This window comes from Bipolaris victoriae, assembly GCF_000527765.1.
Source record: "Bipolaris victoriae FI3 unplaced genomic scaffold scaffold_76, whole genome shotgun sequence".
NCBI lineage: Eukaryota > Fungi > Ascomycota > Dothideomycetes > Pleosporales > Pleosporaceae > Bipolaris > Bipolaris victoriae.
Genome location: NW_014575316.1, coordinates 24,340 through 36,099, shown reverse-complemented (window position 1 = coordinate 36,099; position 11,760 = coordinate 24,340). Strand labels below are relative to the sequence as shown.

Below are 11,760 nucleotides of genomic sequence, written 5' to 3'. Positions count from 1 at the left end.
TTGTCAACGTCGTCCAACCCAGTCCTCCTGTGCCGTGCCAATTAGTCGCTAGTGCAAATACAACAATGCTACAGGAGTGTTGATGAGTTAGTTTTGCTTTTGCCGAAGCAATTATACGCCACCAACTCCGCTTCATGCGTAGGGATAATAGGGATCAATGCAAAATATAGATCGTCCGAGGGTAAAAACACAATGGGTCATTGCACAGGCTTAATGGCCCACAGCAGAGTAATGTGAGTTGCGCCCATGAGGTTGCTGGTAAAGCGATGGGGTATAGTCGGAGTCTTGGTACATGGTGCCTCGCCTTTCGTCTTCTGGGTATGGTTCTTTGATCTCCCAGTTGTGCTGCTTGACACCGACGGAGAATTCGAGATCTTCGCGTGTAATAGAGTCCCAATACTGTCGAAATATTAGCAGGTGCATAGGCAAATGACGGTGTAAACCACACACCTTGTAAACCATCATGACAGCCAAAAGATTGCAGATGGTAGTGAAGAAGAGACCATCAATGTAATGTTGTACGCCTTCGCAAATGGTGTCACTGAAGACATAGAGGATCACTTGGCCAATGACGAAGAAGAAAATGCCAAACAGGATGTCACCCAGCGGCCAGCGGTCCTCCAAAGTTCCCATTACGAGAATGATCTGGCTGACTGCGTAAATGAACAGACAGATGGCATTGACGAGGTAGGTGACGATAAAGATGCCAATAGGGTTCATGGGGCTCAGTCCGGCCCAGCCTTTGAAAGTCAAGAGATTGACCGCGCCACCGACGATGAACATGGCGAGGGAGCTGAGCCGCAGCAGCCAGACAGAAAGGGTGGTGCCGTCTTCATAAAGCTGGAAACCGACAAAGCCATTAATCAACAGGCAAGTACACAAGGCGGACGTGAGGCCATTCTGGGCGGCGGCAAAATACGGGTAGGTAGCGGAACCGGGCGCAGTGACGCCTGCATCGAGGACGAGAGAGATGATGGTCAGGAGGAAGTAGATGTAGAAGAAGGTCGTGATTTCCTTGCGCCCTGGTATACGTTAGCAAAGGTGCTCTTGGTCATAATGCTGATCTTGCGCCGACGTACCGACAGCGGTGAATTTGGAGCGCACGTGTATGATCATTACGACGGTCATGACCAGGGCCAGGATGTGCATAAAGTCGTTAGCCGCCTCGAAGATGAGCGTGTTGGCGATCTCAATAGTCCTGGCATAGCAGCGTGTCTGGATGCCCACGCCATTGCTGATATCCTGATGGCCCACAGCAGCGCAGAGGGGTATCGGCGCCTTTTCGCATATCGTCTGGAAGTCGCCGAAGCCCATTGTCGCAGGACGGGGATGCCGGAGCTCGAGAGTGCCAAGCGGTGGAGGTGGTGAAGTCGCAGTCACAGTCGTCGTGCGCAACACGTATATCGGAAGCGAGCGGAGGTGCAGACGACTAACGAGTGAAGGTCCGCAGTAAACAGAAGCGAGAGCAGTCGCTGTGGGGATGCGACGGGGGTCAGATTTGCGACGGGGGCGGTTGTCAGGAGTGAATGCCCAGTGCCCTGTTGATGCTTCCCGCGCTCCACCAAGGGCGCGTGCAGGTGTGTGCGATGCCGATCCGGGACTAGCGCAGAGCTATTTCGAACGCGGGGACCCACCTGGAAAAAAACAACAACACCATCCACACATCGCCAAATGTATCGTAGGGCTGAATTTACACATTGCAACCGGAGTGACTTAGTTTCTGTTTTCTACTTGTACTGGCTATATGTATGGCTGAAAGAATAGTCTTTCTCGTACAGCCTGTGCCCTTTTCATTTGCTGATGGTGACTATAGAGGAGCAAAGTTTGTCTCACTAGAAGACAATAGAAGAGCAAGACAATAATTAGCTATCAATAGAGAAGCGTGTTCAATAATATCTAGTCACAAGGGCCTTGTTGCCTGTTCAGTCACACCAGATTGTTGCAAGTCTACTTCCAGTCACCTTGACTATCATACGACTATTTAGCAGTCATGAACAGGCCTCGATTCTACTGCTTGTTCCTATCCAACCTTATACAATTGATTGAAAATTCCAAGATACCTGACTATCCACCCTAGAGAAGAACACCCTCGGTATAGCCACTCGCCAAAATGACCGGGCGTCCAAATCCGCAAGACCTTTCTCAAGCATCCAATAAAGCATTAGAAAACTTGAAGAAGTTCAGGTCAGAGAACCCACTGCTCATCACCACGATGCCACCCAGCCCTGACAAGCAGCACTCACCTACAGGCCATACGCCAGGTATAGCTTCCCAGCCATCAAGACCATATCCACGCGCCCCTCGAGTTTATCACGAATCACATATTCGCATTACCCGTGATATGGTCTTTGATCGCATCTATTTCCTCCTCGCAGACAACTTACCCACACGGTGGATTCAAAATCGTGAAGCTCTGGTTCATCTTACTAGTAAGACAGCATATTCTTCACTTACCTTATATTTCGCTAGCTGACAGGAAAATATAGAGAGCATGGCCAACGTTGTCATTCGCAGTGGTCAATATGGTGACTTTGGTCCACACGGCCTTTCTTCACTCACACAAATTTCCGTTTACATCGGGCACGAAGGCATATATCATTACATGTGTCTAGCGGTACATCCGAGTTATGGCGATGTTCGAGTCATTTTTAGGGGTGATCTATGTGAGCGTGAAGGCCAAGATCCGATCATCCATCATGAAGCGATGGCGCTGTGCAGGACAGGTTTCGACAGGGCAGCTGACAGATTGCATGCGGATATTATCTCGCGGATTCCTTGGAATCGTTCTGCTAATTAGGCTATGCTTGAAGCGGCCAGAAACATTATCATCATGATGAGAAATGTAATGAATGAAGAACAAGGCTACTGCATATTTCTCACGCATCGTCAGGTATGCGTGATGATATCAAGATTTGGAGAGACATTTCGTGAATGTAGGGGTATTTTGTGCTATCCTCGTGGTGAGATTGACCAACAACTCGAATGAGCAAACATGGTTGTACTGACAACAGCCCTATAGAAACGCTGTTGCCATGTGATAACACATTCACCTTCACTTCATGGGGACCTGCCGCCTGCAGCAAAGACGAATCCAATGCAACGGTAATAGAACACTATAGTAGAGCTTTAGACATTTGAGAACCCATTCTCACACTCAACGCTCAAATCTTGTTAGCAACTTCCAACCTCCAGGGTTCAATATACCTTTGGTACATGAGTTTCAGACAAGAGTAATACTATTACCAAAACACTATGAATCGTTCCACGATGAAACGCATGATGAAGAGCCATGTGAAACTCGGATTCGAAATGTCACCACCCTCCCCGATCGTAGCGAAAGAGATCACGTTACGAAGTCACATACAAGAGTTACTTGACAAGCTGCCACAAAATCTCCCAACCTACTATCACGAGGAGCTTATCGGTAGGTGTCACAGAAACACTTCTCGAATATATCTGACCCTCGCACTAGATGGAATCTGTTTCCTACTTCATAGTCCACTCTTCTCCTACGTCGTCGGCCCACGCATCTGGCGAGCAGAACAGAAAGCCCAGTCGTCTGAAACCCAGGCCGCGACAACCCAGACACCAATTGTCAAGAACACTCATGAAGGCGTCATTCGAGAGCCGGCGACCTATCCCGCACTGTCTAAGCTACGCATAGACATCAAGCAGGAAAAGGACGACTGGGTTACTAGCCTCCTATACAACAACGCCACACTCATCGAGGGGCGCGACCTGTGCAAGGTAGAAGATTCTTCGTTCGTCATGAGTTTCTGCTTCTTCTGCGAGGAAGTAGCTTTCTTGAGTAGCGAGTTCAGGTCGAGGGAGCGTGCTGGAGCCATCTTGCGCGGTACTGCGGGCGAGCAGGAGTTACCGGAGATGGATCTCGAGAGTACGAAGGTAGCCGATGCGGAGAGGAAGAAGCGGCGCCTTGTCAAGTTGAAGGTAAGAAGTATAATGATGCGTGATAGGATATTGCGCGGGAGGAATACGGGGAGATAGAGAGGTGAACAGGAGGGCGAGAGGATGGGCAATTGGGGGATGCGTAATTTGGAGATATAAGGGTAGTATTGGCAAATTGTTTTGCTGGGGTGAGGCGGTATATGGTACGGATATAATACATTGTCTTATTATAAGTACCTAAGTAATCAAGTGGTGTGCGATTATCGGGTGTATCATCACAAGTGGATGGAAGACCGGCGGCGACGTTACTGTGGTATAAGAATATACAAGGTCGTTCGCTTTGCGAGTTCATCTTTCCGCAGATGAATATTTTCTCGTAATTTTAGAGGGAAGTACCATATAATAATCAGGTCCCTTGTGACAGATCTATTGAAACGAAAGATGAATGAGTTGATGGCTGTCTAGAAGCTCAGAACTTCCCAAATATTTACACGATGTAATATTACAGATAGGAAAGATCTAGAAAGCTGTAGATAGTAAAACAAATAACAAAGGGACAAAGGAAAACACGGGTTGATTTTTGGGCAATCTCATGGTAGAAATCAATATTCAACAAGATCCAGACATGCCGTAAGATATTCAGAAGACCATTATTACTATCTCGGTATCAACCACAAAGCGTGTGTTGACAAAGACACGGTACGTAAAGCCATCCAATTGATCGATTTGTATAGTAAATTACAATGAATACGTGCAAATCTTGAAATCGATATATCGCATATCCAATGTACTGTATGTGGCTGCATCGGTGAAAAAGTGAAGTTGCGCAGGGAGCAGCGTGTGACGCCAAATTTTCGTGGCGAGGTTTGTTTCCCAAACCAACATTGACCTACTTACCCAGATACTACCACAATTTCAAACGTCACTCGAACACCTCTTCAAACCCCCGAAATTTGGCAAGATGGCATCGCAATCAGGCATGGTCAACCCGGCCGTCTTCCAGGACCTTCAAGCGCGCATAGACGAGGACTCCGCGGTTCGAGATGTAAGTGGCAGTTCGCCAGAGCTGCACGTGACATCGTACTCACAACGCGACAGGAGCTGCGCGACATCATCCAGGCGCTTGAGAAACACAGTGAGTGTATTCACTCAGAGTTTTAGACATTTTCTTACTTCTTGCAGATCGCAATGTCTCCTTCGTGCTGTCAAGAGCCCATTCCACGCCTGTCAGCGAGTGTCAGTCGCAGCATCCAGGACTCACAATATGGTAGCTAATTGAGATACAGTGTCAGAGATCTTGAAAGCTGCCCAAGAGCCCATTGGCAATGTCATTGACACTGTTTCCAAGCTGTCGCAAGCTGCGTCCAAGATGCCTTACTACAAGTTCAACAACATGTGGAGCCGACAGATGCAAGGCGCAGTAGGTTCAGGGTTGACACAGTACTCAGCCCATACCACTAACAAATTTGCAGTGCGAGAGCATTCTCTTCTGGGGCTGGCTTGGCGGCTACAAGTATGAGGGCGGTGCGGTACAATGTGGGCGACTCTTAACCATTGAGGAGCTCGGTGAAATCTTCAAGAGTACGTGCAGAAAAAATACATCACATACGCACTACTAACTTTCAAACAGTCCCAGTCAACCTCAAGGAGCGCGATGAGTTCCACCTCTCACTTGAGGAGTATCTGCATGCCCTTATGACGCTTGTCGAAGAGCTTGTACGTCGCCTCACATGCATTACGAATGAACAAGAATACATAGCTAACAACGACAGACCCGCCTTGCCCGCAATGCTGTCACTCTGGGCGATTACGAGCGCCCGCTGCTCATCAATCAGTTCGTCAAGGATCTGCATGCTGGATTCCAGATCCTCAACCTCAAGAATGACAGCCTACGCCGCCGCAGTGATGGCCTCAAATATCGTGTCAAGGATGTGGAGGACGTGGTGTATGATCTTTCATTGAGAAACTTGGTTCCGAAAAAGGGAGAGCAGTAGTAGGTATTGACATGGTTCAAGCAATGGTGCAAGGAATGAATGTGTGTAACGCCCTACGTAAAAGTTTCGGACATGGCCACTAGGAACGAGGTATGAACAGAGTATATGGCTAGATGATGAATTGAAAATCGTAAAGCTGTGGAAACAGCAATTCACATGTTTTGTGCCGTCTCGTACGAACCATAGAGGTGCTGAACAGGAGTTGGTTGTCCGTCCAATCAGCGAGCAGCACCACCAGCGTCATCTCGAAACTTTCCGTTCCGCGATCTCCTGCAACTACCCCGACCAACAAACGTCCCAGTCGGCCAGGCGCCATCCACGCTCCTTGCAAAGCCCAGTACAAAAGCATTTCACCTCGAATTGACGTGTCTTCGATTCTCTCAACCTGCATATTCATTACCACCCATTTAATTCGCAAACATGGCCAGCACAACTGTCATCAACGCAAACGCGACATCAAAGCACCAGGCCTCAACTGCCGCGCCAATTGAGCCACTGAAGAACGATACCGCGCGTCTATATACGCACATTCACCCCATCCTCGTTCTATCCGTCTACGCGCTCAAATTCCCCGCTCTGGTTGCAGACCCCGTGCCCACGCTGCTAAGCACCCTCGCACCGCTCGCTGTGCTGCAAATAGCCTTTGTAGCCGTATGCCTCCCACCTACTGGAGGCACGCCTTCGATGCGGAAACAGAAGCCGGGTGAGAAGAAGGGAAAGACACCGACGAAGCTGGAACAAGGGTTGAACTCGAAGATTGTGGTACGTGTCTTGTACTAACATGGCAGCGTTGCTAGCAATGCCTTTTCCCAAGGCAAGAACTAATCTGTTGTCACAGCCGGCTTTCTTGTCTCTCCTCCTATCCGCACTCGCCGCAACACCGCTTCTCACGGCCATTCTCGTCCTCTTTGGTGCACCCGTGTCTACACACCATGCACACACACTGCTCTGTGGTGCCCATGTGGCGCTCTTGAGCACGCTACCTCTGATTTACGTACACGGTGTCGACGGTGATACATGGAGACAGATTATTGCGCTGCTCCTGCCGATAGATGAGGTCTATGGAGGGCTGATTGGCACGGTTCTTGGTGCTTGGATAGGCGCTGTACCTATTCCCTTGGACTGGTGAGTTCCCCCTTGACTGACTTTCTCAACCAGAAATTGGATCGAGATGAGACTTGTGAAGCCACAAGACTAATCATGTGCAGGGACCGCGAATGGCAGAAGTGGCCAGTTACCATTGTTACGGGCGCTTATATTGGATACGCAGTTGGCAAGCTGCTAGGAGGCACACTGTTGAAGGGCAAGAAGATCATGTTTGATTAGGAGATCGTGGCTGAAATTGCTTTGCTCCCGCTCTGTTTGAGGTCTCTTTGGGACGCTTGTTGTGTACTTGGGCTAGTCAGTTGTGGGCGGTAGAAAGGTTGACACATAGATATCGATATGTTAGGAGTATGGGCCTGGCAGATGTACATTCGAGGTACACGGTATCAGAAACAGAGCAAACAAGTTTCCGTGTAAGATGCTGTGCTGTGCAAGACCACATGCATAGGCACAGGAATATACTACCACACGATCAGTCCATCCGCTACTCTAGTCTCCAAATATCCAAGATGCCGTTAATATCCACAAAAGATAACTCCGACCATCGAACGATGTCATAAGAGCATAAGCCGCAATTCCCCTCCGGTCCACCTCGGAGCCCAGACCGACCCTGCAAGCCACCTATCTAGTACTATACCAATTTCCGGCACTTCCCAAACCGGTAATCCCGGCGCAAACCAAGCTCCCAAACCACATGCAACCACCTTAGCCTGAAAACAGTATACCTTTTTTTTTACGTATTGGGCATTCTCAATACTGTTGTTGGGCCGGGATATTCTTTTGGGGATGCGGGCCTTTTTTTGTGAATAGCCGTAGAAGCTTTTGATGATTGTGCCGTAGATTGTCCAAATAAATGCGGCGAGGTGGGCGCGGGGTTGGTAGGTCGTGGGGGTGGGGGGTGAGGAGCGGGGAAAGAGGGTTTATAAAGCTGTGGACGGCTCCCGGAATGAGGGGGGGGGGAGGGAACGAATTATATTCAGCTTTTTTTTACAACTTTCTAATTCAAGACTTGGGGGTTTTATCAAGACGCTGTATCTGAGGAAATTTCTTAGTGCAGGATTGTGAAGAGGTCTAGGTGTACACACATGTAAGTTAACGTACAGAAGGGCCGCTTTCCTGGGAGAATACCGGTACGATTGGCGGATAATATGGGATGAATTGCAATACTAATAAGAGTGCTTGTAGAAACTTGACGCAAGAAAGTCGACTTTATCGATTCCAACTCACACGATTACAATCCAAAATCATGTCGCGGAAACACTTTTTTCCCAATCCAGAGGGCGTCGTGCTGCACACGCTGCGCTCGCTCTGCGCACGAAACAAGCACATGGCGCTCGACGAGGCCAACCGCGTAGTCTACAACTTATCCCACAGACCCAATGAAGTCAGCATCGTGTCTGGAGGCGGTTCGGGCCACGAGCCGGCGTGGTCGGGTTTCGTGGGCGATGGCATGTTGTCGGCTGCTGTGTGTGGAGATATTTTTGCGTCGCCGAGTACGAAGCAAGTCATGGCTGGTATGCGAAACGTACCCAGTACAGAGGGCATAATACTCTGTATCACAAATTACACGGGCGACATGCTGCATTTTGGGCTGGCGAGGGAAAAGGGCCAGGCGCTAGGGTACAAAGTCGATGTCGTTTGTATGGCGGAAGACGCAGCGCTGGGTCGTGCTCAGAGTGGGAAAGTAGGACGAAGAGGACTGGCGGGCAACTTGCTCGTCATCAAGCTGATCGGTGGTGCATCACTACAGGGCTGGGCATTTGAGCGGTGTAGGAAGATGGGTGAGCTGGGTAATGAGCAGCTGGTTACGATTGGAACGAGCTTGGATCATTGCCATGTCCCTGGAAGAGAGGCGTTTGAGAGTGTGCAGGACAATGCCTGTGTTGTGGGTATGGGCATTCACAATGAACCGGTATGTGGAGAGAGTTCATCTTGCTCTTCCCCCCCAAAAAGAAACCATACTTATCGGGATCTAGGGCCTGCGAACGATACATCCGATGCCTGGTCCAGAAGACGTTATCAAGGAGATGCTCAAGTATCTCCTGGACCCCTCAGACTCCGATCGCGCCTTCGTCAAGTTCAACCCCGGCGACAACGTGGTAATGCTCGTCAACAACTTCGGCGGCCTGTCAAACCTGGAATTTGATGCCATGGTGAATTTAGCCCTCGTAGCATTAAAACGAGACTGGAGCATCGAGCCAACACGCATTTACGCAGGTGTGCTCGAGACATCGCTCAACGCCCAAGGCTTCAGCATAACACTGGGCAACATGAGCGGCATGGCCAAATCCATGGGTGTCAAAGACGAAGAAATCATTGCTCTGCTTGATGCCCCGACCAACGCTCCCGCATGGCCGAAGAATGGCTTCAAGCCAGTCAACATCAATAAGGAGACGGAAGAACTACGTAACAAGGCCAATGCCGCGCTGTCTGAAAAGTCAACACTCCACAAAGGTCCTGCAACCCCAGCTTCTCTCATCCCCGCCCTGCGAACAGCATGCAAAGCCGCCTTAGCTGCCGAGCCCAAAATCACCCAGTACGATCTCCAAATGGGCGACGGCGACTGCGGCGAAGCCGTAGCAGGCGTATGCAAGAGCATCCTCGCCAACATCGACGCCGTCGAGCAAAACCCACCGCCCATCCTAGCACTCCTAGAAAGCATCGGCGAAAACGTCGAGGACGTAGGCGGCTCCCTCGGCGCCATCCTCTCCATCCTCGTCACCGCCTTTACCAACGCGCTCGCCACAGCCACACTCTCACAAAATGCTCCTCTCGACATATCCACGTTTGCTTCTTCCGCGCTCACCGCGCTTGAGAATCTGAAGAACTACACTAGTGCGAGAAAGGGCGACAGAACGGTCATGGATGTCCTCATCCCGTTCATCAATACGTTGGCTGAGACCAAGGACTTTGCAAAGAGTGTGCAGGTTGCGGAGGACAAGGCCGATGGGACAAAGGATATGAAGGCCAAGTTTGGGCGCGCCACGTATATTGCCGAGGATGGGAGTGATAGGTCGAAGATTCCCGATCCGGGCGCGTATGCGGCCGGTGTGTGGTTGAGGGGGTTTGAGAAGGGGTTTCAGGCGTGATTTTGAGTGATGATGATGATGATGATGATGATGATGATGATGATGGGGGGGAAAGAGAATTTTACTAAGGAAGTCTCAGGTTGTGTACGTAGGTATAGAACAAGTGCAAACTAGCTAATTCCTAGCACAATTTCCATCATAACTTTAAAATGGATGGTCTAGAAAATAAGCAACTCCCGTTGAAGACTTATCCATTTCGGCGTTATCGATTCGTAGATCCTGGTAGCTTACTTGGAGGGTTTTTGGGCCGGGCTGCTTTCGCGATTATCACTCAAAGCATGCGATCTGGGCTCCATACTGCAATTACTGCCCCATCTTGTGACGTCTCATACCTATATGTCGCACGTCCATCTTATGTCATACCTACTAATCTCGTACTGTGCCGTATACCCATCTACATACTGTCATAGTCTAAAGTTAAAAATGCCACAACATTCTTGATTGCAACCAGCGAAACCAGGCAAAGCAACATCCGATTTTATCCCGCTCTTTGAGTTGCATCCTGCTAACTACGCTCTGATTCCCTAAACCATGAGAGCCCTTTCCAATAAGTCTATAGTAATAGATCCTGTATTCTCGTCAATCTATCTCTCCCTGCGAGCCGTACTATGCCGAGTACAGCCATGTAAGCTTAGAGGCGTTTCCTAATTTAGAATGTGGCGCATACTATTGCTTACTTACTAACTAGAAAGATACTCTCGACGGGCTTCTGCATAACGAAAGGATGGATCGAGACCTTGAGAAGATAATGCACAGACCAAATACCATCACTGGGGCCTTCCGTCTTACCGTCCATGCCACTACTTGTACCACAGGTGTATTTTCTATATAAACTGGTACTTATTTGTCTAGTTCTGTACAGATTCATCTTTCATCACGTTTCTGTTTACTAAGAATTTTCCCAAGATGGTACACTCACGATATCTTCTTTTTGTATTTGGAACTATCCTTCAGCATGCCTATGTTGTAGAGTCCAGGAGGAGCGTCTGTAATAGACCGTATTCCAGAATCAGTCATCCATGCGATGTACCCCAAGGAGAAACCCTTGGCTGCGATGGGTCAGGATTAACACCCGTCTGTAATCCTGGACAGAAGGCCGAAGACATCCAACTAGGGGAAGACTCAGACGTTCATTCTTGTACATGCTATGTTACGGTATGATATTCTATGTTAGTTTTTAAGCTCCTAAACTAACAATTGATTTAGTATCAATGTTGCCCAGTGGGTAATCCAGGGCAGGGTAGGATAGGATAGGTGGGAGGTGTTTCATAGATGAGTACAAGAATACATCAGTTCAAGTAAATCGAGACGACTCTTTGAAGAGGTACTTAAGCGTATGGGATTATCAAGGGGGTTGCATTGGCTTATACATGGTTTATCTCTGAAGCGTACATGAAATTAATCAATCTGTTGATTCATTTGATCGATTCTCGATTGATTGGTTCAATTCAATCAATTCAAAAACGCAGGAACTGGAGGATCAATTCATCAAGTTTTAGAGGTCTGGATTGATTTATTTAATTGGTAGATTTAGTCACGTGCAGTCCATATTAGACGAAGCTTTCTCACCACCAAGATAGCTTCATCTAATGAGATATTACTATATGAGAAAATTCTGAATCAGATCAATCAAACGGCAATCAATAACTACTAAAATATGGATTAAT

The 11,760-nt window shown here is 48.6% G+C and overlaps 6 protein-coding genes across 6 annotated transcripts; 5 read left to right on the top strand and 1 right to left on the bottom strand.

Moving 5' to 3' along the window:
• Window positions 1-210: 210 nt before the first annotated feature.
• COCVIDRAFT_106080 (hypothetical protein) lies at window positions 211-1,314 on the bottom strand (the record flags this gene model as incomplete). Its single annotated transcript, XM_014698506.1, has 3 exons — window positions 211-399; window positions 451-1,022; window positions 1,080-1,314. The coding sequence occupies 3 exons, from the start codon at window positions 1,312-1,314 to the stop codon at window positions 211-213; spliced, it is 996 nt and encodes a 331-aa protein (XP_014553992.1).
• An 898-nt stretch (window positions 1,315-2,212) lies between these two features.
• On the top strand, window positions 2,213-2,797 carry COCVIDRAFT_106130 (hypothetical protein; the record flags this gene model as incomplete). The annotated part of the gene is made up of 2 exons (XM_014698505.1): window positions 2,213-2,429; window positions 2,487-2,797. 2 exons carry the CDS (start codon window positions 2,213-2,215, stop codon window positions 2,795-2,797), a joined length of 528 nt encoding a protein of 175 aa, XP_014553991.1.
• Window positions 2,798-3,279: 482 nt separating this feature from the next.
• Window positions 3,280-3,971, top strand: COCVIDRAFT_40019 (hypothetical protein; the record flags this gene model as incomplete). Its single annotated transcript, XM_014698504.1, has 2 exons — window positions 3,280-3,872; window positions 3,908-3,971. 2 exons carry the CDS (start codon window positions 3,280-3,282, stop codon window positions 3,969-3,971), a joined length of 657 nt encoding a protein of 218 aa, XP_014553990.1.
• Window positions 3,972-4,867: 896 nt separating this feature from the next.
• Window positions 4,868-5,900, top strand: COCVIDRAFT_40018 (hypothetical protein; the record flags this gene model as incomplete). The annotated part of the gene is made up of 7 exons (XM_014698503.1): window positions 4,868-4,951; window positions 5,005-5,041; window positions 5,089-5,142; window positions 5,193-5,326; window positions 5,379-5,487; window positions 5,537-5,622; window positions 5,679-5,900. The coding sequence occupies 7 exons, from the start codon at window positions 4,868-4,870 to the stop codon at window positions 5,898-5,900; spliced, it is 726 nt and encodes a 241-aa protein (XP_014553989.1).
• Window positions 5,901-6,320: 420 nt separating this feature from the next.
• On the top strand, window positions 6,321-7,226 carry COCVIDRAFT_106068 (hypothetical protein; the record flags this gene model as incomplete). Its single annotated transcript, XM_014698502.1, has 3 exons — window positions 6,321-6,662; window positions 6,739-7,025; window positions 7,109-7,226. The coding sequence occupies 3 exons, from the start codon at window positions 6,321-6,323 to the stop codon at window positions 7,224-7,226; spliced, it is 747 nt and encodes a 248-aa protein (XP_014553988.1).
• Window positions 7,227-8,250: 1,024 nt separating this feature from the next.
• COCVIDRAFT_106112 (hypothetical protein) lies at window positions 8,251-10,093 on the top strand (the record flags this gene model as incomplete). Its single annotated transcript, XM_014698501.1, has 2 exons — window positions 8,251-8,916; window positions 8,981-10,093. 2 exons carry the CDS (start codon window positions 8,251-8,253, stop codon window positions 10,091-10,093), a joined length of 1,779 nt encoding a protein of 592 aa, XP_014553987.1.
• Window positions 10,094-11,760: the final 1,667 nt, after the last annotated feature.